The 27,737-nt window shown below is 40.6% G+C and overlaps 1 protein-coding gene across 4 annotated transcripts in view; it reads left to right on the forward strand.

Moving 5' to 3' along the window:
• KITLG (KIT ligand) overlaps positions 1–27,737 on the forward strand; it is an 89,267-nt gene that overhangs the window by 12,732 nt on the left and 48,798 nt on the right. For all 4 annotated transcript variants that reach the window (XM_066257782.1, XM_066257780.1, XM_066257779.1 and 1 more), the window contains one exon: positions 21,836–21,949. In XM_066257782.1, the coding sequence (XP_066113879.1) occupies positions 21,836–21,949 (114 nt within the window). The remainder of the gene's footprint in view (positions 1–21,835; positions 21,950–27,737) is intronic.

Consider the following 27,737-nt stretch of genomic DNA (forward strand, 5'->3'; position numbering starts at 1 on the left):
TACTACCATGCCTAATACCCAGAAAACCTAGATAAATGCTAGCTGCAGTGAGGCAATACTCAATTTTTTATTTACAGCTCTTTGGGAAGGGTGGAGAGGCATGTGTTGAGTTTAGTAAGTGTGTATGGTTAGCCGTCTGGGATTTTTTTCATTATGAACTGAGGGTTTATTTTCTTATGGGTGATTGTGTTTAGAGTTTAAGGAATGGATTGTCCAGGTTAATCTTTGAGTAAGTTTTGTATCCATCAGGACAGATGCAAGTTACTTTTATCAGTTCATGACTTCAGGTAAACAAGCATTCCATTCTTGGATAGAACATTAAACTGTTATGTCCCTTGTGATGGAGTGCTGATTTGTTCAAGCACTTGTGAAAGACAGAAAGCAGCTTCTGTTTTCTGACATTGTATAATTTAAAGGCTGTTTCCAGAGGTTTCTTGAATGAATCTTTGACACTCGCTACCTTAATGATAAAGTTACTAACCCAGACACGTTGGCAATGTGGGAAATAATTTTCAGTTCAGTTCAGAGTAGGATCTAACACAAACCTGAGCCAAGACTAAAATCAAGAAGTATAATCTCTTTTAAATGAAAAAAGAGAAAAAATATTTAAGTTTATTCTTTGAAGACCCAGAGGAGAATGAGACAGTCAGTCATTAGCATGTATTATTTTTATAAAGTGCTCAGAAGAGCTGGATTACCAAGGGGCTTAATTTTTCATCTTTCCCTGAAAGCTTGTGCCCTGGCATTTGAGGGTAACGTAGGAAAGTCAGAAGAACTTGCTGACAACACCAGAGATCCTTGTTCTCAGTTTAATTGTGTAGTGTTGGTATATAGTTTAGTCTGGGGGTCCCCAAACTGTGGCCCGCGGGCCACATGCGGCCCCCTGAAGCCATTTATCTGGCCCCCGCTGCACTTCCGGAAGGGGCGCCTCTTTCATTGGTGGTTAGTGAGAGGAGCACATTGACCATCTCATTAGCTAAAAGCAGGCCCATAGTTCCCACTGAAATACTGGTCAGTTTGTTGATTTAAATTTACTTGTTCTTTATTTTAAATATTGTATTTGTTCCCGTTTTGTTTTTTTACTTTAAAATAAAATATGTGCAGTGTGCATAGGGATTTGTTCATAGTTTTTTGAATAGTCTGGCCCTCCAACAGTCTGAGGGACAGTGAACTGGCCCCCTGTGTAAAAAGTTTGGGGACCCCTGGTTAGTCCCTCCAAGCATTCATTTCATTATCCAACAAAACAAATGGTAAATTCTGTAATTTTAAAGATTCTCTCTAATGCATACAATCTAGTGGACATCTGACCATGTAACTACCTTGGTTAAAATCCTCCACTGATTTTGCATTACCTGCAGGGTAAAGTCCAGACTCTCAGCAACTATACAGGCTGTCTGTGATTTGGCTGGTGCTTATCTCCACCACTCCCGGACTAATAAATTTCATTCCAGTGACACCTAACTGAACAGTGGTACAGTAACATACCCACCGGCTCTGCCCTTAGTCCCGAAGGCCCTGACAGCCTCTTAGTTGTCCAGCTGAGAGGGTTCCTCCTCTCAGAAGCCCATCTAATGTTTTTTCACCCTTCTTCCCTACCCCTATTCTCACTCTGTGTAGAGACCTTACCCTGTGCTCCTATAGCATTAAAAAAATTTAAAACCAAAAAAAACAAGCTGCTTAAAACATACCAAAATTATATTTTTTATTTACCTGTCTCTCTGGCTAAATTGCCTCATGTCGGTACCCCCAGCTGGTGGTATGACACCAAAACTTGATAAAGATGATCTGAACCAAACTATAAGTTAATGAATCCTGCCAGGTGTATTTTTGACAGAATCTTTTACTATCAGCATACTGAACATCTGTCAGCATTCTAAGCATGGGCTTGTGGATTTAGCAATTTTATGCTTACTGACTTCGTCGACACATGGGTTGACAGCAAGCAGGGTGATTGGGAAGGTAGGAGGAACGTTAGAACATTACTGTTCTGTATTGATGACAGCAGGAAACAAATATAACTGCATGGAGCGCTGCTACACACACACACACACACACACACTATTCAAATATAATTCTGTTCAGAGCGAGAAGTGATAAATGAGCTGCTTGGGTTGCAGATCAGAGTGGAGACTAGAAATTTTATAAAAGATGAGGGTGGGGCAAGTTGCTTGCCATCTTTGAGGGAATAATACAGTGGTTGAACAGCAAGTGCCAGTGAATGCTTGCTGATCTCAGGGTTTATGAGCCAGAAAAGATTTTTGGACAAAGTACTGTTGATGATGAAGAAAATGTTGATTCTGATGCTCATTCGATGTGCCAGGTTCTGAACTAAGAGTATTGAGCTATCTCCCCTAATTCTCTCTACCTGCGAGGGTGGTACTGGGGTTATTCCATTTTACAGAAGGGAAGGGGAGCTTAGAGAAGCCGAGCACATTGCTCAGCATCTCACAACAAGTTAGCCTGAAATTGGATGTGTGTACTCCTGCTAATGCTTTGGTTTATAATTGGTGCTACTGTCATCTTTGTGTATGTGTGTGTGTGTGTGTGTGTGTGTGTGTAGAAGTGTTTTTTTTTATCTATACTGCTCACAAAAATAGGAGATATTTCAAAATGAATATGAAGCTATAAAATATCCCCTAATTTTTATGAGCAGTATATAATAATGAGACTGATAAATACAGTAAATGGATTCTTTCTCCCAGATCACACCCTTCATGATGCTTCCTTTCATATTTTCTTTCCACCGTTTGTGCTGGTTAATGGTTAGCCAGTGCAGTAGACAAGGGCAGTATATTGTGTAGTTTTGCATATATGTGCTTAATCTCTAGAAAGTGACGAAAGACAAATATGACAATTTGAGAATTTTTAGACAGTCCAATCTGAATGGTACTTATTGATTTAAGACAGATGTGGTTAAGCAATTTAGACAAAATAATGTTTCGGTACTTAAGATCAAAGATATATTTAAATATGGAGGAAGAAAGTTGGAGGATTAACAAAAAAATGACATTTTAAAATTTCACTTGTAGTTACAAGGCAGATTTAATCTGTGATCAGAAGCTACCAAGGCAATAATAATAGTACTGCTTTATAATACATTGCTCTAAAGTAACATTACAGAGATTTTGTGTCCTTAAAAATATTCATTTGTGGGATCCTTTTTCGATGCCAAGTCTTACAAGTTCTGACATTTTTTAAGTTACACAACCTCATTAAGGTTAGGATTTCTGGCACCCATACAGCTTTTCAAGTTTCAAATAATATTCTATCACAAACGGCAAAGTCTATCTCCTGGCTCAGTTTATAAACAGAAGCTCCAAAGAGTACCGTGCCTGAGGAGAGATAACAAACCAAAATTAAGCATTGAAGTAGATGTGCAAAATGATTTGTGCAGATTTGGCTCCTAAATCTTACAGCAGCTGCAACATATCTTTCGAATTTCATTGAGCTGGGTCCACTGCTCACAAGGTCTTCTCTGCATTTCCTGGGAAGTAGGTCCCATTCTCTTCCATATGGTGAAAGAATCTCTTTGCTCTCCAGCCAGTCCCTTTCATTTATTCCTCCATGCCTGTTTGATTTCTCAGCAAAGCAGCTGCTTTGAGAAGGAGCCCATTGGATTGTGTGGTTATTACTCACTCAACCCTCTTTTCTGCCCCGAGAGGAAAGTTCCGTTTCTCTCCGCTCCCTGCCCCCACCAGCATTCTTTTGAGGATGGACTTGAGGGTTTAAAATATGTTCTTCATATTCGTCTTTTTATTTTTAAATTAGGAAGATTAATTGATAATCGTCCTGAGTCTTCTTCAAGGAAGAATTTCAGAACCCAAGTAGTTTCCATTTACTTTAAAGAGTGTTAACTCGGGACCTTTTTTAAAATAATAAAAAAGGTCCGTCCTCACATCCTGATAGATTGTAAAAAGGCTTCTCCTTTTATTTCTGTTGTATATCTTCTTTTCTCTGCTGAATTCAGAGTCTCTTCCTGAGTACTAATATGATGGAACATGCTAAGCCTAACTTCGTGGATATCTTGTTGGAAAATCTGAATAAAAGAAAGCAAGTCATATGAGAAGAAAGCAGCAATATTATGCCCATATTACTCTGAAGAAGAGGTAGCCGATTTTATTCTTTAGTCAAAGTAGGAGCGGGTCTTGGTAACAAAGGATTCAGTTCTGAGTTTTGTTGTGTTGTGTTTTTGCCTGCTGTAGTAGGGATGACAGATAGATAACACTCAACCAGTGTTTGGGGAAGAGATAAGATTAGCATTTAAAAGCTTAACCAGTGTCATCACTTCTGAACATGTCTGCCCTCAAGTGAAATCATATTCCTTGTGTGTTCCAGGGCCTAGTCAACATGAATAATTTTTTTTTTCCTTTTTATGAATGGTTGCTGTAGACATTTTGACAGGTTGCGTCTCATTGGGGAAACGGAGAAATTTATAGTTGCATATTATACCGAATTCTAAATAAACTCCAGCATTATTGACTTCTCAGAGATTTCAGCTGAACTTACTGTAGAAAATATCTACCTTTAAAAAATATATATATATGTCCCTGTTGGATCAACAAAGGAAAGTAAGTCTGTGTTATACTCACCTAGTTCCTTTAGAAAGGGAGCTCTGGGGATTTTAAAGGTGGGGTCAGTATATTGGCTTTTTGTCATACTTTCCACTGATTGTTTATTAATAATTGTTTATTGATCACTTACTACCAGCAAAGTACTGCCTAGAGGCTAGAGATACAATAGTGAGCAAAAACAGTTACATTGTTCCTTTTCTTCATGGAGTTTACAGTCTAACCCTGTTTTTATATACTGATTTTCCATTTTCATGAAGCTAGAGAAGTATTTGAAGGTACAAAGAAAATGGTTACAAGTTCAAACTGAGAAGCATTTAGTTAATGCCATATTTTGGATAATTAAGAGACTATTGTAACATTATACTTTTCATCATTGGGATTTTACTATGGTTGGTGCCCAAATGATGACAAAACTCTTACGTTTATCTTTCATTCACTCATTTAAATAGTACTTCTGAGAGGTGTCTCTGTGCACTACTCTATGAGCAAAACAGGGAGGAACTGAAAGAACCTGCCTTATGGCACTCAAACTCGAGCACAGGAGACCCAGAATAAGCAAACCTGGTGGGTGATACTGCAATGCTGTCATGTGAACGCGGACACCCTCTGCTGGGGATTGGATCCTGCAGTACCCAGGCTGACCTGTGCCCCATTTCATAAACTGAGTATATTCACTTTTTAAACAATTTAGAACTTGCAACCACCAGGGTTTGCACTACACAAAAGAGAATTTGACCCTGAGGAGCATTTTTGTGAGTGTTTTAGTAGCAGTTTTCAATGCCTGCAACCCACTGATGTGAAGGAGCACGTGCTATGAGTTCAAAATGCTAGAGCAAAGAACTATGAACAAAACTAATAGAATCCTTGCCCTCACACCATTTATATTCTTGTCAGAGGGTACAAGTGATTAAGGAGTAAACTAATTGGGCTATGAAGATAATTTCTGATGCATATTTTGTTTCCGTTGAAATAAAACAGTGATATGAGTGTTGAAGCTACTTAGGTTGCCTGGGAAAGTTGCTCTGAGGAGGTGATACTTGAACTGAATCCTAAATAAATACAAGGACTTGCCTTTTGCAGAACCCAAGAAGGAAATAACTTGCAGCACCACGTGCAAAGGGCTTAAAAGCAGAATACATTTTGGGTGCTTGAGGAGCAGGAAGGAGGCTGGTGCGGCTGGAATGTGGTGAGGAGAGGGGGCCTGGTAAGTGAGGAGCATGGAGGTGGGCAAATCTGTGCTGCTCACAGAAATCAGGGGCTATTTCATCGCTTCATATTCATTTTGAAATAGCCCCTAATTTTTGTGAGCAGAATGTTCCTTACCACCTTGTAGGCCTTGGTTAGGAGTTCACACTTGATTGTAAATGTAATGCAAAGACATTCAGAGATTTTAAGCAGACCGTGATGTTTTCTATTCCCAGAAGACCACACTATTATAAGAAAAAGCGAAGAAGGCCATTTCAAGGGTGCTCTCAGTCTTCCAGGCAGGAGTGATGGAGAGAAGGGAATTTTTGTAGAGATATTTTGCTGATAGAACTGATAGAACTTGACAGACTGGAGATGGAAACAGAGTAATGGAGAGAATCAAATATGGTGCCCTGGTTTCTGGCTTAAGCCACCATGCTTCCAGTTTGGAAATGCCATTACTGGGGACAGTTGTTCTAGTTGTGGTTGAAAAGACATCAGTGATGATAACTGTAGTGGACATCTATGAAGGTGTGCTATTTTTGGCTCCTGTACCAAGTATCTTAGCACATAGCTCCATTTAGTCCTAAAGCATTTAGGCTGTAAGGTAGGTTCTGTGTCACACACATGTTCCCGGTGAGGGAACTAAAGCACAGGAAGATGAAGTAACTTTGCAGAGGAGCCTCCCACTCTACTGTTTCTCCATGCATGGGGTTAAACGCACTATTTTCTAAAGCTGTCTTGGGTTTATTGCTGAAGCTAAAGTTGACTTTTGAAACTCTGCAATTTAGGTTAACTTTCACCCATTGCCCAAACAACTGGGCCTCACTTGACACCAGGAGGAGCTGAGTCTGCCTGCTTTGGGGACAGCTGATCCAATCCAAGCTCAGGTGGCAGTTTCACAACCTCTTTTTAATCACCTTCCTGTGCTGATCTTTAATCTATGGGAAGGCAGAACGTTAGTGGGATTGGGACATTCACTGTTAGTATAGCTTTAAAATTCTGAAGTCTACATTGAAAGCCTTAGTAAGAATGAGAAAACAATAACTATAGCATTAACAAGTCATGTCATGATCTGTAATGTGCCGTTCCTGTTATGTATGCTTTTACATAACTTGTCTTATATAAAGTCAAAAAAATGTGAACACCCCAAGAAAACTGAGGCTCAGAGAGTTTCCATAATTTGTTCAGGTAACAGCATGTAAGTGAAGGAACAATGATTTGCATCTAGGTCTCACTTTTGCTGATGTTGTTCTATTCTAAACATCATCTCTTTCATAACCAATGAACTTGTAATTTACTGTGCTTCAGGTAGTAGGTAGATTGTCAGAAGAACATATCCTGGGTGTGATTAAAGGTAAATGTTTTATGGTGCTTCAAATGGTAGCATTCCACCAACATTCTCATGGATTGCCAATCAAACATTGCTCTTAAAAACATTTTTTAAATATGGTTATTCTACAATTTGAATTTTGAAATAGGAATAAAAAATTGCTAGGTGAAGTTAGACTAATCTGGAAAATAAATGCTTAGTAACTTAAGTTCTTTTCTCCTAGTATTACTTAAGGTTTCATTGCAGACAGTATAATCTACTCTAGCTAAACAAAAAGGGATATATTGAAATGCATTTGGCTTCTCAAACCACTGGGAGGGCTAGAACAGGCTGAGCTTCCAGGATACACCAGCACTAGAACCCTGTTAGTTGTCACAGCCGGTGCAGGGAGCTCTTACTGCTGCTGACAGCAGTTGGGGGCCTGTGGCCCCCAACACTACCCAAGCCGGAAAAATGTGTGTCTAGCCTTCAACTTCTCATGTCAAGGTTTTCTTCCCATACCAAAAGCTGTGGGGTGGTGCCCAATTGGCGAATTCTAAGCCCATCTGGAGCTATAGTGACACAACATGCAAAGGAGTCCCAGAAATACAGGTGTTAGCGGTGCAGTTATGACACCGAAGGCTGTGCTGGGGGAGAGCTGGAATGGGAAGCGACAGAGCCAGTCCACAGGATCCAGCGCACAACTACACTGAACTTTTCTTTTTCCAGAGTTCTCTAAATCGAGAGCATCTGATATGCACCAAATGCCACCTTGTATATATGTACACCTTTCAGATCTTTTTGTGTGTTTTTCCTAATGAAACAGCACTCTTGAACTAGTACAGCCTAAATAGCCTATCTCAGACTTTAGAGACTACCTAAGAATTACATGAAGGGCTTGTTAAAAGTGCACATTCCTGAGTTACACCTTCAGAAAATTGGGTACCTCACGGTGCCCAGGAATCTGCATTCTGAGTACAGGGGTCCTTGGGCTATGACACAGTTCTGTTCCTATGACGGTGACATAACCTGAATTTTGGTGAATGTCAAAACATATCCTACCCAAACCTAACACAAATGGAACACTTGTGCTTTTAACAGTCTAAAATGGCGTAGGTAAGCGTACCGGGGACACCAACTCCCTCTCTCACATGCTGTGTACTGCATATTCTTCTGCCATGCACAACCAAATTAGATTGCCCACCTAGTTAGTAAGTACGACGTTAATGGTCTCAATTTTTTTGTTTATATGAAGTGAGTGTTGTAAACTCGAAATGTCATATGTCTAGACTGTCGTAACCTGAGGACCCCTGTAAATACCCCTGATAAATACCCTTTAATCTAAACGTCAGTCAACTCCCCTTGTTGCAGTCAGGGCACCTTCCATGGAGGGAGGGGTGGGGGCATTTCAACAGTTTATTCTGTCCTGGTGCATCTGGCATACATGGCATAATTGGGAAAGCTTGTCTGTGACCTTTGCAAATTGGGCTCGTCAACTGATGTGATAAAAAAAAAAATGACCAAAGCTGTGGGTGTTTTTGAGCTCATGCCTTTAACACATTGGTTTTGATGTTATTTGGAGGCAGGTAAAGCAGTGTCCAAAGATTTCATTTATTTTGATGTAGCCAAAAACCCAGGCTGGGGGGAAAAAATACTGTTGGAGATATCCTGAGTTGCTTCCTGACAATAAGTTTTCTTCGAATTTAAAGGCCGTATGAGACTATACTTGTTACACCCCCAGTAGCTGATCTGACAGGACATCTGAACACATTTAGTTAACAACTGTAGGGGAAAACACATGAGAAGTTCTAGGCAGTTCAGGCCTTCAGTCCAAATTCAACACATGGGATCAGATAGCAACAGGAGCCCAACACTTATTTTCCATCTCTCAGTTATGAGGAGATCAAAAGATTTGAGAGTCTGAAGAATTGCAGGGCATTTGATTTTCATGGGCTTACACTTTCAGATGTGAGTCACATAGTTGGAAGAGGATGAATTATGATTTATGTTTTTGTAGCTGTGTTTGGAAAGCTTATTCTGCTGGTTCAATTGTAAGAGCAACTATTTGACATAAGCATGAACTGTGCCATTCAGAAAGAGCCAGTGCTGGTGCACTGCTGAAGATCAGTGCGTGAATCTCAGAGCTGTCATGAATTCTGTTTGCTGTGCTGCTAGAATTTGGCCAATGTTGTGACCCTGTCTCTCTTATTTCTTTGAAAATATGTTCATATAGCCAAAAGACTTGGCAACAGATATGTACATCTAGGTTCTACACTGAACCAGCATCCACCTGTATGCTAGACTTGTTTGGTTTGTTGCATGCTGTCACCCTCATGAAATTGATTAGAATTAGTCATCAACTGGCATCTCCCTAAAATACAGAGAATTATACTGTTAAGGGGGATTTTTTGCCCCCTTTACTTTTATTTAATTGCTAAAGACCTGTATTTATGAATAGCTAATGACCTATATATTACCGTTGTTTCTGATGAAATCATCTGTACTGCATTTGCTATCATGTTTGTCTCTATCAAAAATAATTGCAGAATGTGAACATCTAGGCTTTAGATTCCAACCTGAAGTCGAAGTCATTTGTAGGGATTTTCATATGGTGGCATGGTGGCAGAGCCTCTGAGCTCACCTGGCTGTCACTAACCACAGATGAGCCGTTCCTCATGAGCAGACAGGCTGTTTAAGAAAGAGGAAAGCTTAGTTGATCATTTTAGCCCTACTCTCTCAGAACTCTCTTCCTGTCTACAAAGACTGAAGTTAACATTCCAGCCCTTCCGGATATTACCTGCTGCCTTCTTTATTTTCTAGGCAAGCTGTTAGACCCTTGAAATTTCCCCATACTCATTTACCCTTGTGGTCCATCCACTGTGATCTGACTCACTCCATGGAACCTGTCTTCATCAAGTCAACTCCATTAGGTCCCCTTCAACAGCCATCAGGTTGACATCTTTTAGTGCTTGTTTTATTGATCATTCTCTCCATTTTGTACACTCTTTTCCATTGACCACAGTATCTCACAATCTCGATTTTTATCTCCATTGTATTTGGCTAGTCATTGTCTCCTGGTGCAGACAAGTCTTCCTCCCCTTGATACGGTGCTATTCTTCAGGGTTTTTGGTGATAACTTCCAGTTGCCAGCTGCTACCTCTCCTTCTAAATGTCTTGGCTTAATGAATAGCACCACTTTTTCCTGTCACCCAAACTAGAACCTGGAAGTCATTTGAGATGCTTCCCCTTTTAACGCCCTCTCCCTTTCTGTCAGTCACCCAAGTTCTTCTAGTCTACTTCCATATTCTGTTCAACTTGTCTCTTTCTCTCCATTCCCACTGCTGCTGGCAGAGTTGGGGGCCTCCTCACTTCCACTCTGGATGGCTTTCAGTGACCTCCTAACTGGTCTCCTGTCTCCCCTTCCATAGGCTTGTTGTCTCCCATCAGTCTCTCATTTATTCTGATGATAAAAACCTCTCAAAAATAAGTCAAATTTTGATTTACATCCCCCAACCCAGCTTGAAGTCCCCCAGGAGCTTTCCAGTGCCTTTGAGATAAAATCCGAGTCGGTGAGCAGAGCTGCCAGGGCCTCAGCGCGTTCCCGAGCCTCCTCTATTACTGCTTATTCCTTGAAACTCGTTTTTCAATGGTATCATCATCCAGAAGTTCAGTGAAAATGTACCTTCACTTCTTTGAGCACTGCTACTTCCTGTCAGGGGTCTTCCCTCCGCTCCCTTTCATCTGGCTTCTTCCTACTTACAGAGGGAGAAGGTGTCCCCTCCTCCCAGGAGCTATCTCTCAGCCCTTCCCTCAGTTTCCATCCCCAGCCCCCAAAGTCAGATTTATCTGTCCCTCCTGGGCCCTGCCCCTCTCACACTCTATCACCCAGCTGGGGTCCCTCAGAGTTGGAACTTTTAGAAGCCAAAGATAGCATCTTCTATGTCTGTATCTCATGTAATTTAATTATCAGGTTCTTAGACATGTTTGTTGATGAATAAGTAACTCTTTTTAAAAGTCTGAAAGTACTGGGTTTTGTATTTATCCGAAGGAAGAATTTACCGCTTTGTTGTTTGGGTGTCTCCCTTCCCTCTAGCTATGCGATGCTTTTTAAGCTACAGCAAAGTATAACTTGATTTACCTGCACTGCTTGTTTACCCAGCATAGTAATAACTTGGCATTGTGGTTTCAATTAGAAACTGATTTAGATAAAAGGACCTATGTACCTTCCAAGGTATAGGCATTTGAAATAAAATTAAGTAGTTCATTAAATCTAAGTGAAATCAGTTTTACTTCTGATTGGCCCTGTAGTTTTACTTCCAGTATTGTGTAGGTCTTCATTTAAACGCAGCCTGGGGATTTTCTAGCAGAGTGGCCATGAGCAAGTTACTTCATCTCATTGAATCCTGTTTTACTCACCAGGAAAATGGGGTAATAATATCCACGTAGTGGATGGAAAGGTTATACGAAATAGAATCTGCCAACTGCTCATCCTATATGTGGCCCTTCGTGGGAGTCGGTATATACCAGTGGTTTTCCCTTTAAATAGTATTTTCCTTTGGAGTTAGGACTGACTGTCATAGGGTAATTTTTCCATAGATTGAATATCTTGAGATCCTTAAATTCTTTTACATTAAAACCATTATCTGCCTTTTTATGTTAAGCATTTCCTTTCTAGAATGTTCAGTTTTTGATATAAGAGCAAATCCACCACATATTTTAGTGATTATCCACATTTTAAAATACTTTTATTTAACTTCTTCATGAAAGGCTCTACTTGGAAAGAGGTCAAAGTTAGTGTACCACTCTGGATTTCAGGCTAGTTTGAGTTTCACTTAGCTATACTGTTTGCATCTGCTTTCCCGATAGCAGTAAAGTTTAAAAACAAACAGGTCTGCGAAGTGTCCTTTGGCCCCTTTGAGATTACTGGACAGTCACTACAGAAGAGTCTGTGTAGTATGATTGGGTATTTTCTCTTAATGTTTAATGTAAAATTAAAAATTTTTTTTTAACCTGAAGGACAAGCTCATATAGAATTAAATGGTTATTCACTGAACAAGAATCTTTTGTGGGTTTCCTTTAAGACTATTTTTGAAGCATATGGTTTATATGAACTCAGAAGACCTGAACTCTGGACTGATTACTATACCTGTGTCTTGGTAATTTGCCTTCCTGGTTCTGGGTAGCCAGGCCAGTTGGCTCTCTTCCAAAGCACATTTGGAACTACGAGGCTACTGCCTGCTTCGCTAGCTGGCATTCGAGATTAAAGAGAAGATGGATGTTGTTTTTGGCAGCTGCTGCTGATTTGTTCAGGGCAGTCTGAATACCATTTTGTAAGTCTTTGTACAAAGGAAATGAGCTACAGCGACAATTCATTACATTTTGGACTAGGAGGTATCTGTAAGGTGGACCCTAGAAAGGCATATTTTAAAATCACTTCTCACAGTGGTAGAAAAGTTTGACCCACCCCCCGCCCCCCGCCCAAGTTTAGAAGATTGGAATCTTCTGGTTTCTTGAAGAGCATATGTTCCCCTGATGTTCTTGGACTGCACACATGTTCATTTCTACCAAAGGAAGAAGTCTGCAGAGTCACTTCTGTGTTTTAACACATGTCCAGATTGAGTAAATAGTTTGCTTTAGGGGCATCGCAGCTCCTTATCCTGGCATGTGGCTTTTTATTGTAAGGAAGGCTCTTAAGTTTAGGAAGAACTGATGATTCCACTGGGGTCTTCTGAGACAGATTCTCAACACAGGTGAGAGGTAGGTAAGTCCTTTGCCTTCCGGGTCTCCAGCCTCATCTTCCTGTACCCCACCTGCCCACACATACAGCCCCCTCTCTAAAGTACTTTTCCAGTACTATCTGCCACTGTTCAAACCTCCCCAAAACAGACCTGCTATATCTGTCATTCACAACTGAGTGTGAAGCTTAGTCCCTATCACTTCCCTCTGCCAGGACTGTTTCTGCTGCACAGTTCTAACAGTGCCTACAGATGTCTCATTAGTTTTTTCGTCATGTAAATAGTTTGAAGGCAAATTTCAGCAACAAAAAGGGTTCTTGGAATTTTGTGTGTTGTGGGGAGTACATGGGGGGACACTTCACAAATGTCTCTAAATAAAAATAAGATCTAGAACCGCCGAGAATAAGATTAGCTTAGTATATCTGCGCAATGAAAGGTTATCATGAAATGAAAGGTTATCACACAATGAGCGTGACCTACAGAGAAAAGTTGTACAAAGCTAAAACAAAGTAGCCAAAGTAGAATCCATGTGCAGAAGCAGAGAATGTTACGGAAAAAGACAGTGAGATGATTAAGATTACTACGTAAACCAAAAAGATACATTTTAGAGAAGTCACAAACACAGGGACATTTTGTTTCACCCTTTTATCTCCAATAGCGTGTGTGCACACACCCACACGTTTAGACACCCCTGTTCCTTTGATGGAGTTTCTAGAAGTTAAAGAGGAAGAGAAAGAAAACAGAGATAAATATATTGTTGATATATTGGAACACTTCACTTGATTGGAATTCACTGGTTCATTAATTGAAGCTACTGTACACACATAACTAAGGAATAAATTGAAAAATGCATCTGAACCCAAAATGAGAGTCCGAGTACCCATTCAGTAAAGGTCATAGCCTTTGTTCAGAGAGGATTGACTTTAAGTCCTTTCTTTGCACGGTTTTATGCAAACAGTTTTGAGGCACTGTTTCCCAGCAATCCAAAACCCAGAAACGTCCCAAGAAATAAGTGCACAGCACCTGTCATTTGAAAAGTTTTGATTGAGTCCCATCAGCACTCCATGAAGTGGGTGAGGGAAAAGTTAGTCTCATTTGAAAGACTGATAAACCGCTGTTCAGCGGATCAACTGGCTTGTTTGCAGTCTCACGTTAAGGGGCTCGGAGGTTTTCTGGATGCAGGTTCTGTAGTCTGCCATCACACCACCGACTTTCAAAAGCATGTTTTTCTTTTTCTTTTTTTTTTTTTTTCTCCTTTCTTGCCCTTGGAAACCTTTGTTCAAACAAAATCTTACCCAGAAGCATGAACAAATAAAACAGAGCTGAGCTGCTTTGCTTGAAGCCGGGTTGGGGGCCCAGAATACCCATAGGGCAGTTTCTTTTTCTCACCAGGAACAGCTTGAGGAACCAGCAGCTACCCCGTTTATTCCTTCAGAGAGTAAGTTTATTAAGCTCGTCTTTATTTTTCTATTGCTGCTGTAACAAACTATTACAAATTGAGTAAATCAAAACAATAGAAATTTATTAGAGTTTTGGAGCTTCAGAAGTCCAAAATGGTGCTTACAGAGCTAAAATTAAGGGATCAGTGGGACTTTTTTCCTTGCTGAGGGCTCGAAGGGCGACTGTTTCCTTGATCTTTCTCAGCTTGTAGGAGTCACCTGCATTCCTTGATGCTTGGCCCCTATTCTTTCTCTCCAGTGCCAGCAACAGCAAATCACGTCCTTCTGTCACATCGTTCCAACCCTCCCTCCATCATTGCATCTCTCTGGCCAGAGCCCTCAGAGGACCAGGCTGACTACAGTGGGCTTAGAGAACTCAGGAGAATTTCTCTATCACAAGGTCCCTTGATTTAATCACACCTGCAGAGTCCATTTTGCCATGTAAGGCAATTGAGCCATAAGTTCCCAGAATTAGGATGCGGCCATCCTTTTGCCATTATTCTGCCTGCCTTAAGCACCCAGGATGGGCCACGTGCTGTGTTCACCATCAAGACTACGGAGGCTAGAAATAGGCGTGTTTACAGGTAAACTGAGAAAGAAACCAACACTTAGATAAGCACAGTAATTTGGAGCTACTTGGAAGATGACAGGCACAACAATGTAACCGAGATATTCCCTCCCCCCCCCCAGCTTTAATGAGGTACAATTGGCAAATAGAAATGATGTAGATAATTAAGATCTATAATGTGATGTTTTAATATATGCATATATTGTGAAATGATTACCACAGTTTAATTAACATACCATATCTATCACCTCACAGAAGTTACCTTGTGTGTGTGTGTGGGGGGGAGGTGTGGTGAGAACACTGGAGACCTGCTCTCTTAGCAGATTTCAACAGCACAGTGCAGTATTATCAATTATAGTCACCCTGCTGTACATTAGGTCTCTAGAAATTATTCATCTTATATCTGAAAGTTTGTACACTTTGATCAGTATCTTCCTTGACTCCCTTCCCCCTGCCTCTGGTAATCGCCATTCTATTCTGCTGCCTGTTACTATGAGTTCAACTTTTTTTTTTTTTAATTTTAATTTTTTCGATTCCACATATAAGTGAGATCATGTGTTATTTAACTTTCTGTGTCTGGCTTACTTAGCCTTCTCTTTAGATGATGAACTTGACTCATCAAAGAAAAGCAAAGTTTAATATTTCTACCCACTGTTTAAGAAGTCACGGAAGTGTGTATACTATATATTAGAAAGATTTCTGTATAGAATAATTAATACTGAAAAATCACTCTTCCATATAAAGAAAAAGGTTCCACATTTTATCCCTCTCCTGAGATTACTGACGAAAGAAGTATTACTGCTGCCCTACAGAGTTCTTAGTTGTGCATTTCTACCTTGACTGCTCCTCCTTCCAAATATTTACATATGCCTGAGTGTGTTGTTGAATTTTACAAAAGGTACATATTCCTTACCAGTAGCAAAGTTACAAAATTAAACTAAGGGTTTATTTAATACCTTTAAAATAAAATGCTTCAAGAAATATACGTTAATCTGGAATATTTGAACGTATTAACAGATTTGACCAAATAGATTCATATACAATGAGCAAAATCCTATCTTTACAGATGTTTGGATAGAACTGGTGCAAAAGATAATATTGATGCTGCCCTCTACTTGAGATCTAGATCTAACCCTGTCTTGCCTTCTTAGCGACAGTGCTCAAGCCGTTTCCTCTCTTCTGACTCACATCACCAATTGCAGCCTCCTGGACCACCCCCAGAGGCATAGGACATCCTGGTATTTCCACTGTCTCATAGATAGCACTCCACAATTCCTCACCAAGTGTCACCCACTTTGTTCATTTGTTAGTTTGCCTTCCTTTGAAAGACAGCTTTTTAAAAGACCTTTAAAAAGAATTCCTGTTCATAATTACTTTATTATCTCTTACATCCACTCCAGACTAGCTTTATTCCCATAACCACTTCAGTAAAAATGTTCTTGTTCATGTCACCAGTGACGTCTATCATTATTCTGTTAAATCCAGTGATCAGTTCTCAGTCTTCATCTCACTCAACCTATTGTATGTGACATAGTTTGATTTTAGGTAGTTTTTTTTTTTCTTTTTTCTTTACTAAGTGAGAGGCAGGGAGGCAGAAAGACAGACTCTCATATGTGCCCTGACTGGGATTCACCTGGCAAACTCCCTATGGGGCAATGCTCTGCCTGTCTGGGCCACTATTCTGTGCTTGGCAACTGAGCTATTTTAGCACCTGAGGTGGAAGCCATGGAGCCATCCTCAGCACCCATGGCCAACTCACTGGAACCATTCAAGTCATGGCTGTGGAAGGAGAAGAGAGAGAGCTCAGGGGTGAGAAGGGGAAGAGGTGGAGAAGCAGATAGTTGCTTCTCCTCTGCCCTGACTGAATCGAACCCAGAATTTTCACGGTGTTTTGATTTTTTATTTCTGTTTTCTACTTGACCTCCTTTTACTTTTTGGCTTCTCTGTTGGGCTCCTTTGTGAGCCCAAGACAATCTCTTGCCAGTACTCTTAAGGTTAGAGCACCTTGTGACTCAGTCCTTGCTTCTTTTTTCTCCTTGTACTCAATCTGTTGATGATTTCAGTCAATCTTCTGCTTATAATTTGACTTATATATCAAAGGCTATCATACCAGTATATCCAGCCAACCTTCCTTCCTTAATCCAAATTCAAATATCCTGACTGGTATCATCAGTAGGCTATCTCAAAGACATTCAAACTCAGCACACTCAAAGCTCAACTGCTGATTTGTCCTCCAAACCTTCTCGATCTTCAGCCTTCTCCATATCAGTTGATAGTAATGCCACCCTTCCAGTTGATCAAGCCTGAATTATTGGGGTCACCCTTGTCTCTTTCAGATCACAGTCTAGCTATTGGGATAGCCTACTGGCTCAACCTTGATGAGTGACCCAGAATCTGAGCATGCCTGGTCACTGCATTGCTTGGTCATCTCTTTCTTGCTTGGATTAGAGCAGTGATTTTCAATCCTGTGTGACAGAGCAGACACACCGGTGTCTGCACAAAGATTTAAAATGTGCAAAAAATCAGGAGCACTGACCTTTTCTTAGAGTGTCAAATTTAAAAAAATGACAACAGCCGACTATAACCATAGCCGTCTGGTACAAATTGATCAAAATTATACCTATTTTTTTATTGGATGGGCAAAAAATATATTTTTAGGTGTGCCACAGAATTTTAGTAATTAGCTTATGTGTGCCATGAGATGAAAAAGGTTGAAAATCACTGGATTAGAGCGATAGCCCCTAATTGTCTCTTTGTTTCTACTTACGGCTAACCTAAAGGCTGTTCTCACCACAGTAAATCAAACTAATCTTTTTTTTTAAAGACGTTATTATTTTAAGGTAGTTTTAGGTTCACAGCAGAATCGGGAGGAAGGTACAGAAATTTCTTATATGCCCCTTGCCCCCACGCACGTGCACAGCCTCCCTCTCAGTGTCCCCCACCAAAGCGATCCATCTGTTACATTGATGCACCCACGCTGACACATCTTAGTCACCCAGAGTTCATAGTTTGCATTCTCATTTACTTACTCTTGGTGGCGTGCATTCTGTGACTTTGGACAGATATATAATAACGTACCTACGATTATAGAATCATACAGAATACTTTTACTGCCCTGAGTACTCTCTGTGTTTTGCCTATTCATCTCTCCCCCTCCAACCCCTGGCCACCTCTGATCCTTTTCCTGTTTCCATAATTTTGCCTTTTCCAGAAGGTCACTGTAGTTGGAATCATAGTATGTGGCCTGTTCAGATTGGCGTATCTCACGTAGTCCTGTGAATTTGAGTCTCCTCCACATCCTTTCATGTGATAGCTCCTCTCTTCAGCACCGCATAATATTCCTTGTCTGAATGAACTACATTTGACTTCTCCATTCACCTACTGCAGGACATCATGGTTGCTTCCAAGTTTGGGCAATTATGAATAAACTGATTAAAAAAAATCAGTGTTCAGGTTTTAGTGTGGACACACACGTTTTCCTCATCTTGGGGTAGATACCAAGGAGCATGATTACTGAGTCATGGTATAAATATGTTTAGTTTTGTAAGAAACTGCCAGTTTTTTTCTTTTTTAACATGACAGAGAAGATTAATTTTTCTCTTGCACAGAGGTTTACTTACACATGACTGGAAGGTCAGAGGAAAAGGAGGAAGCGGACACAGACAGGGTTGCACATGTTATTTTACATGACTGTGTCACAAGGTCATCTTTTTCTCAGTGACACACATTATATTTGGGGCTGGTAGTGGATTTTTATTAGCTTCCAAATGATATTAAAGAAGAAAAACAAGTAAATATTTTTTCAAAACAGTTTCTGAGGTTTAAAAAAATTTTTTAAATACTATTTTCCTGTCTCTCCTCTGCTCAAAATCCTTCCATGAATCCCGTTTCCTTCATAGTAAATGTTAAACTTCTGAACAGTGGGGTATAAGAGGTTGTGTGATCCGTCCTCTCCATTCTCTTGGATGTTGTCACCTTCTGTGTCCCCACCCCCGCCCTATTTACTCTTCCTGCTCCTTGAACAAAGCAGATTCCTTTAATAGACCTCAGGGTCTTTGCATCAGCTTTTCTGTCCCCAGTACTCTTCCCACAGTTACCTGCACAGGTCACTCCCTCAGCGCTATCCAAGCTTTGATAAAACATTGCCTTCCCAACAAGGCACCCCCAGATATCACCCTGCTTAACATTTCAAGCTGTTTCCCCACATACTGCAGCCCTGGAAAGAAAGAGATGACAGTTCTGGGGCCTTTTCTCTAGATTCAGGGATGCCTGGGGATCGGACCCTCTCTATGGTCCTCCTTGCTATAAGAACTCGGCAATGCACAGGAGTATAGCTATACTTCAAGAGAATCCTGCTGAGGTTTCTAGGTAGCAGAACAAGTACCTGTCCATACTTCACTGTTGAGACTGTTAGAGGTGGGAGGTATCTGTGATGGAGAATGAATGGAAGCTCACCACATGCTTCTGAAAGGGTTAGTCAGCTACAAAGGTAGAAGCCCCCAAAGTGGTGCTGCCCACCCAATATCATCTGTCACTGCCATGCACGTCCCAAGAGTTCAGTGAGATGCAGCCATTAGGGACTGCCTGCCCCTGCCTGGAGTCATGAGGCCCCTGCTGTGCCGGTGCTGGGCATACTCTTTTGTTGCCCGTCTGTATCCTTTTTTAAAGCTTAGTAGTATACTTGGTGCTAAGTAGGGCCTCTGATGCCCGTGAGTGTGATTGTCAACTTGAATCTAAGATCATTACTCCTAGAAGAGCAGAGTAGGCATTTTAATCCCAGTTTCCTTTACCTTGACCTAATTTTTTTTCCATGTCACTCAACCCTTTTTTGACATTCTCTGTAATCTAGCTACCTCCGTTTGTTGGTTATAATCTGCCTTCCCTCACTAGAAGATAAGCCTCATGAGGCCAGGGATTTTTGCCCCCTCCCCTTTTACTAATATATATTTATATATCTCCCAGGCATCTAGGACAGTGCCTGGCCCACACTAGGTGCTCAGTAAATATTTTCTGAATGAATGAGTGAGTGAACAAATGTTTTTTTAGTGTTTCTCACTGTCAGAAATAGGACACAGTGAAGAGAAGTTACAGAATTTTCTGTCTTTCTGTTTCTTAGAGCCTAGAATATGAATATGGTTATTAGTGAGATTGGCCATTTGCAGAGATCTTTTGGGAGGATTCTCAAGTCATATCATGAAAGAGAGGCTTGGAGAAATATATTTCAAAGGAGCGAGGTTAGGTCTTAGTACTTATTAAGCAAAAGAAGGCTTGAGTTTAATCTATTATATTTGCATATATGAAGGAAGATTTTATTAGAGGAGATTTCATATGTTGGCATTGCCCAATAAGAAGAATCCCCCAAACACGAATCACTTACACAATTTAGTCTTGAAAGAGTCCAAGGGAGATGGTGCTATGAAGAGTGTGACCACAGTGCTTGAAATAGCCTTACAAAAAATTAAGCAGGAGGACTGCTAAGATATCACAATAGTAAAACAATAAAAGGGTTTTACTTGTGTTCACAAGACCCTATTTTCTGTGTAGGTAGCGTTGTAGTCTTAGAAATTTTAGTACATGTTAATCATCATTTGGTGCAGTGTAATAGTGTAATATCTTGTTATTTTGCAGATATTGATTTAAAATCTAGCTTTACATACATGACTAGCTACATAAAATAGGAAAGATTTCTAGCCATGTGAAGACAGACTTTTGTATAATTTTAAGACGCCACAGACAGATGTAACTCATAAAGGATCTCTTCACATCCTCAGGCCTTTGCTCATGCCCGTTATTTCTCCCCTGGAATTATCCTCCCTTCCTTGTCAACTTCTGCAAACACTTCCTTCTCCTCCAAACCCCAGCCAGGCACATTGTCTTTCTGGTTTTTCTTGGCGCTGTCTTCTGGCCACAGGTTCTCTCCCCCTTAAGGTTAATGGCTTCATTGTTTCTTCCTTTGTATTCCCAAATCATTTAGCACAAGGTGTGGGTGTTACTCATGTACTTGCCTCTGAGTTTGGAGGACATCTCTATTGCTTTTATTTCTCTAGTGACTGGCAGAGTCCCTGTCTCATAAAATGGGTTCAGTAAATAAGTATTCAGCTTGAAGTACTGGTCTATTTTTACCTTGGTCACTGATCCAGCAAAATATTAATTTAAGAGCTTTTTATATGCAAGGTGCTGCTGTATGATATGTTGTAAAGATAATGAAAATAAATTAGATCCCCAATTTCTTAAAAACTTAAATACTGTAATAAAAAATAAGTCACGCATAAAAGTAACTAATACATGGTTTTTAACGTTATTTTCAAAGAGAGATGAGTGTTGTGTGTGTGAGTGTGAGATTACTTCATGCTAGGTTTCAAGAATATCTTCTATTGAGTAAGAAAATATTTTTCCATATTAAACAGCTAAAGAGCTATGATTCAAAACTATGGTTCTTTTGATGTCTCACAAATTAAGTTAAATCCTATCCTAGATCTAAAAATGTATATTTCTCCCTCACTTTAACTTGGTGTGCTATTGTAGACTTCTGGATTAAAACATGGCTTAGGGTAATACTGCTAGATACCAAACAGTCCACCTCTAAAGTATAGAAAGTTTCATTTGGTGCCTTAAGGTCTGAATTTAATGCCTTCCCTTCTTTTTAGAAAACACCTTAAGTGACAAATTCTTTACATGTTGCTACAAGTTATTTCTAATTGTCATTAGAAATCGGCTGTAGAGAGCTTTTGACAAAAGTTAACAATAATGTCACTGAGATGAAAAATCCAAAACTACGTAGAACTGAGAATATTTTTAAAACTTTGACTAGCATAGTTTGAATGACCAGCATTTAATTGTATTTAAGCCAAAAGCATTAAAAGGTAGATTGTATATTTCCCCATTAACCAGCATTTAATTGTATTTAAGCCAAAAGCATTAAAAGGTAGATTGTATATTTCCCCATTAACACATAAGATGTTGATAGTTTAAATGATTACAGGTGTTCACTCATAGTCACCAGCAGTTTTTCTCTTTTCATTTAGACTTGGATTATCACCTGCATTTATCTTCAACTGCTGCTCTTGAATCCTCTCGTCAAAACTACAGGGATCTGCAAGAACCGTGTGACTGATGATGTGAAAGATGTGACAAGATTGGTAAGTAAGGGATGCTCTCAGTAGCTGTGACTCTTTTCTTGTGCTTTTTGAAAAGAGTTCATTTACTCTAGCTCCAAATTGGTATTGTTCTAAGACAACGAAGGATATCATTATCTGGAGGGTTTATAGAGAGAGCAGGTCGGATGATAGTTCAGGTCATTACAGAATCTGTCGGTAGAATTGGCCATGGCACACTGCCGCATTGACTGTTTCTTTGCTGGTCTTCCCATCTCATTCACAGGCAGTGGAGGACTGGGGAGTCCGCTGGGTGCTGAAGTCCCAGCAATAGCTCGTTCCCCATCTGCCCTTCAGAAGGTTCCTCAGCATGTTTTATTTCTCCTCACATGCCTTCCCACCTTTCAGTAACAAGCCTAACCACAGGAGCTCTGAGATGGCCACTTTCTCCCTTCCAACAGCTAGACCACCGTGTCATATGGGGGCGCATGTGTCCTCCCTCAGCAACATAATTGGAGGCGTGATCTGTAGCCCAAAGGTTGACCACATTCATCTCCATTGTTCACCACATTCATCTCCAATGTTCACCACATTGGAACTCTTCCCTCAGCAAAAGCCATTCCACACTGGTGCCCTGAGGCATTGCCAGCATGTGCCATGCTTCTCTTAAAATGCAGACCACAGAGACAGAGGGCATAGTACCAACATCTGGAATGCATTGTTCCCAACTCAGATGACCTGGGGGAAATTTCACATGCTCATTTGAAGTACAGAGTGTGAACCACATTTGAGAGACATGTTTGTAAGTTACTGGGAACAGAGGCGATGTGAGACTAAGAAAGATATGAGGGTTGTTGTAACATGTAGAAAAGGAAGTCCATTTACTGAGATTTTTATCTTTCTTAATCTTGATATACTTTTCCCAGTTTATCTGTTTTAGGTTGGGTTCATAGTTGAACTGCAGAACAGAAGTTTAATGCTGTGGTCAGTCTTGCTAGCTTAGCCTCAGTGCAGAGTTAGGAATACACACCCACATCCACACACACCCCCCACACACCCCCACACCCCCCCACACACTCCCACACACCCCACACACACCCACACACTCCCACACACCCACACACACCCACACACACATACCCACCCACACACCACACACACACACACACACCCACACCCCCCACACACACACACTCCCACACACCCACACACACCCACACACACATACCCACCCACACACCACACACACACACACACACACACACATACCCACACCCCACACACACACACACCCACACACCCACACACACCCACACACCCACACACACAATTTATGCAGATTCCTCAGAAGGACACAGAAGGCACAGGTTTAAAAGTATTCTTTAATGCAGTCCCTGAAGATCAAGTTGCTTATTAGTTTGTGACCCAAGAAGTTATATTAAAAAGAAAACATGTTTATATTCCAAATTTTGGATCAGTAAAAACATTCATTTGAATATTTGTGGGATGACTGACGTTTAAGTTTTATTTAATGTTTTGTTTGATGTGTTCCACTGTGGTGAGAACTGTGATCACCTGTGGTGCTTCTTAAAATTGCAGGTGTCAGGGCCCGACTGCTTCAGTGGTTCTGAGGAAGGGCTCCGGGCATTGGCATTGTTAAGACATTTCTGAAAGCAGCTTTAAGAACTGCTCTAGATTCTGTGTTCTGTCAAACTTCAGAGACCAAAGTATCTTAACTTGGATTTAATCTCAGTTTTTTATTATGACTAGTTTTATCGATGTTGTATAGGCATATATGGATGTCAGATTAATACAAGGCTCCAATCTATGCTTAAAGTGGGTCACGACTTGGCAATTAGAGCTCTTGGGGCTGCTGGTACTGCAGTGGAGCTGAGAATGAGCTGGAGCGTCCTGCAGTGGTCCCGGGGAGCACCTTTCAAATATGAGGGCACTGAGTCACAGTGGGAGATGATGGTGTATCTGACCATAGGCCGAGCGTATCCCAGAGTAGCATGGTATATAAGAAAGATGACCTATCAGCGTTAATTTTTGCTAAGTGTAGAGGTGTACTACTTAACTGAGCACCACGTCCTGTGAAATGTCAATCAGTATTTTCAAGTGGCATAAGCAGGTATTCTAAACACTTTCCAAGGATTTCCATTCTTATTATTATCCACCCACTTATTTCCAATCTGTTTCCTATCCGTTGATACAATGGAAAATGGCTAGAAGCATGGAAGAGAAGGAAGTGCCCAGAAAAAGATGCTTATTCCTCTTGAGACTGAAATAAAAGTCCTCACCCCAAGGATGACTGTGAAATCATTAAACTGAAAAGGAATTATATCTCCCTTCTAGCAACTGACTCAGGGGAAAAATTTTAATTTTAAGAGTTGATCTAGTAGAATTAGCATGTTTACTTTGGATTATTGAAAAAAAAAATCAAGTTAATAAAAAAAAGAACTCAGAAGATCACTTCTAATTGAATAAAGACCTTCATAATGCACCACCTGTATTTCATAGAGTGGGTAACAGAAAAACATAAAATACTCTTTTATCTCAAAGTGGGAGATAAGCCACCACAGGAACAACACATAAATGGTGCCATTTCAGATATCTCATGGTGTGGAACATGGGACCCAACCTGCGTGAGTATTATGGTTAAAAGAATGGATATTTGGAATCAAGCAGACCTGAGTTTTAAATCTCAGTTCTTTGATCTTGGATAAGTAACTACCTTTCTAAATTTCAGTTCCTAGTTCCCAATTTTGTGGGTTAAATTAAATAAGAGGATGCATATATGATTTTTTACCCAGTTATTATCACATAAACTCTCTGTACCTCAGTTTGCTCATCAGTATAGTCAATTAAATATACTTTACCTCATAGAGCGATTGCAAGGGTTAAATAACTTACTAGAACAGTGCTAGGAACATAGCAAGTGCCTGCTAGATACCAGCTGTTAGTGGTGATGGTAATGGTGTTTGTGGGATCCTAGGATACCTGAGCTGTAAGGGAATTTAGAGACATTATAGGTAAACTATTTTATAAATAAGGAAACTGAGACCCAAGTGCATGGAAGATGAGTTCCTGGTCCCGTTACTGGTGCTGAGTCTTCTAGAAGAGTGGTTTCTCAACTGGGCTCCTAGAGCCCGTCCAGACGTTCTGCTTTTATTTATATGTCTGGGTTTCCAAATAAGAAAAAGGAATCAAACTTATGAAAAACATTTGAAAGTGATTGCTTTAAACAATTGTTTGTGGGCTATCATTTGAGAACATTCTCTTAGAGTCCTTATTAAAAGTACAGCTCACCCGACCAGGTGGTGGCACAGTGGAAAGAATGCCGGCTTGGGATGCTGTGGACCCAGGTTCGAAACCCCAAAGTCTCTGGCTTGAGTGCGGGCTCATCTGACTTGAGTGTGGGGTTGCTGGCTTGAACATGGAATCATAGACATGACCCCATGGTCGCTGGCTTGAGCTCAAAGGTCACTGGCTTGAAGTCCAAGGTCTCTGGCTTAAACAAGGGGTCCCTGGCTTGGCTGGAGCACCCGGTCATGACACATATGAGAAGCAATCAATGAACAACTAAAGTGCTGAAACTATCAGTTGATGCTTCTCATCTCTCTCCCTTCTTGTCTGCCCGGCTGTCTTGTCTCTCTCTCACACACACTTTACTTTCTTTTTAAATACTGAATCTTGACTTATGGAGATGGGATAGAGGAACGTTAATGTTTTTGACTAGCATCCCATGTGACAGTTACTTACATAGAAGTACCGGAAATGCTTAGGCCATATACCTAAAATGTTGGGTTTTTTTTTTTTAATTTTTTACATTTAAGTTTAGTTGGGTGACATTGGTTAAGTAATATTGGATTTTTTTTATGTTTGAAAAGAGGCTGTGTTCCTATGCTTAAAAGAAAATTCATTAATTTCACAAATTCAAATAGCAACGTGAATGACTTTTGAGTTTTATGAATATGGATAATCACAGCCTTTCTCTAAAGAACAGGGGAGGCAAAACATCTTTTTCTTTTTTTTTTCTGTATTTTTCTGAAGCTGGAAACGGGGAGAGACAGTCAGACAGACTCCCGCATGCGCCCGACCAGTATCTACCCGGCACGCCCACCAGGGGGCGACGCTCTGCCCACCAGGGGGCGATGCTCTGCCCCTCCGGGGGCGTCGCTCTGTTGGGACCAGAGCCACTCTAGTGCCTGGGGCAGAGATCCAAGGAGCCATCCCCAGCGCCCTGGCCATCTTTGCTCCAATGGAGCCTCGCTGCGGGAGGGGAAGAGAGAGACAGAGAGGAAGGAGAGGGGGAGGGGTGGAGAAGCAGATGGGCGCTCCTCCTGTGTGCCCTGGCCGGGAATCGAACCCGGGACTTCTGCACGCCAGGCCGACGCTCTACCACTGAGCCAACCGGCCAGGGCGCAAAACATCTTGACCTCAGGTTCACGGGCTTTTTTAACTCAGGTGAGTGACCTTGGACAAATAAATCCCTGCATTTTTCCTGCATTCAATTTCTGGTTTTTAAAATGAGGAGCCAAGGACGTTGATCAAGAGTTCTTAACCTGGGAGCCAGAAACTTCAAACCCTTGTAAAGTGGAACTCCAGATGATCCTTCTGTGTGGTTTATGTGAATTTCTGAGAAGAGGGGCCTAGCATTCATCTGCTTCCCTCGGAAAGATAACTACTGAAGAAGATAACTTTGGGGAAACCCTTGTTAGCTCTGAAGTTCTTGTAGTCCATAACAATACTTCCTCAGGTTGCAGCTTTTGGATTAATTCAGTAATGTCTTAACAACAGGAGGTTATATAGAAAGAGAGAAATTTCCTTTGCGGGTATAGCCTTGGTAAGCTTTATTTGAGGGAAAGAAGGTGAGTTGCTAGTACATTTTTGCCTTGTGCTCACAGTAATTTCTTCAACTGAAATCATCTCCTTGCAGGTGCTGCCAGCTCTGCCTTTATTCTAGGTGGCAACTGCACTTCGCTCACAAAACTTACATTCGTTTGCTTGGGGTGATTCCCATGTCACTGAAGCACATACTTATAGCTTTCATTTTTTATCCCTTTTTAATTTCTTCTTGAACACTTTGTTCTTACCCCCTCCAGTCCCCATGGCTTTCATTTGAAATCCTTCTGGCATGTTTACTCAGCATGATAGTTCATCTATTTACAGAGCGTTTTGCTTTGTTTCTGAAAAATGTTGCAAGACTTGTTTTAAATGGCAAACTCAGACCTACCTAAAGAAAGGGTCAAGTATCTGGGAAGAGGATGAATCAAACTTTAAACCTTGTGTCTAGAGGACAGTTAGGCTGCAGCTTTTAGTGGCTGTGTTAATATAAGGAGGAACCCAAATATTGAACTAGTTCAAATTAGTTTCCATTTTACCTCTTCCTACTGTTGCCTTCATCTGGGGGAATTTAATTAAATGTGGCTTTGCTGCTTTTTAACAACCTTTTTATCTTTAAATATCTATCAAGTGGTTATTTGTCTTTCTCAAAATGCTTTCAGGCAGGTGGCTATCCAGCCTGATCTTGCAAAGCTGAAATTATTCTGCCTTTCCAGGTCAGGGTACAAATCAGTAGATACTAGAATTAAATCTTAGGAATTCATGGTTTTTATTGTATTTTAAGTGGTAGGTACTTATTTTATGTAGGTTATATTAATATTATATAACTCTTGGAGTTTAACATAATGGGAAATTAAAATACCCTCAGATAACAGATTTTTCACACTTTGAATGGACAGTTTGAATAATTCTGATTTTTTTTTCAAATACAATTCTTTTTTCAAATAGAATTACCACTGCATTAAAATGGCGGATTGAAATCTCTTAG

The sequence above is a fragment of the Saccopteryx bilineata genome, chromosome 2, assembly GCF_036850765.1.
Source record: "Saccopteryx bilineata isolate mSacBil1 chromosome 2, mSacBil1_pri_phased_curated, whole genome shotgun sequence".
NCBI classification, from domain to species: domain Eukaryota; kingdom Metazoa; phylum Chordata; class Mammalia; order Chiroptera; family Emballonuridae; genus Saccopteryx; species Saccopteryx bilineata.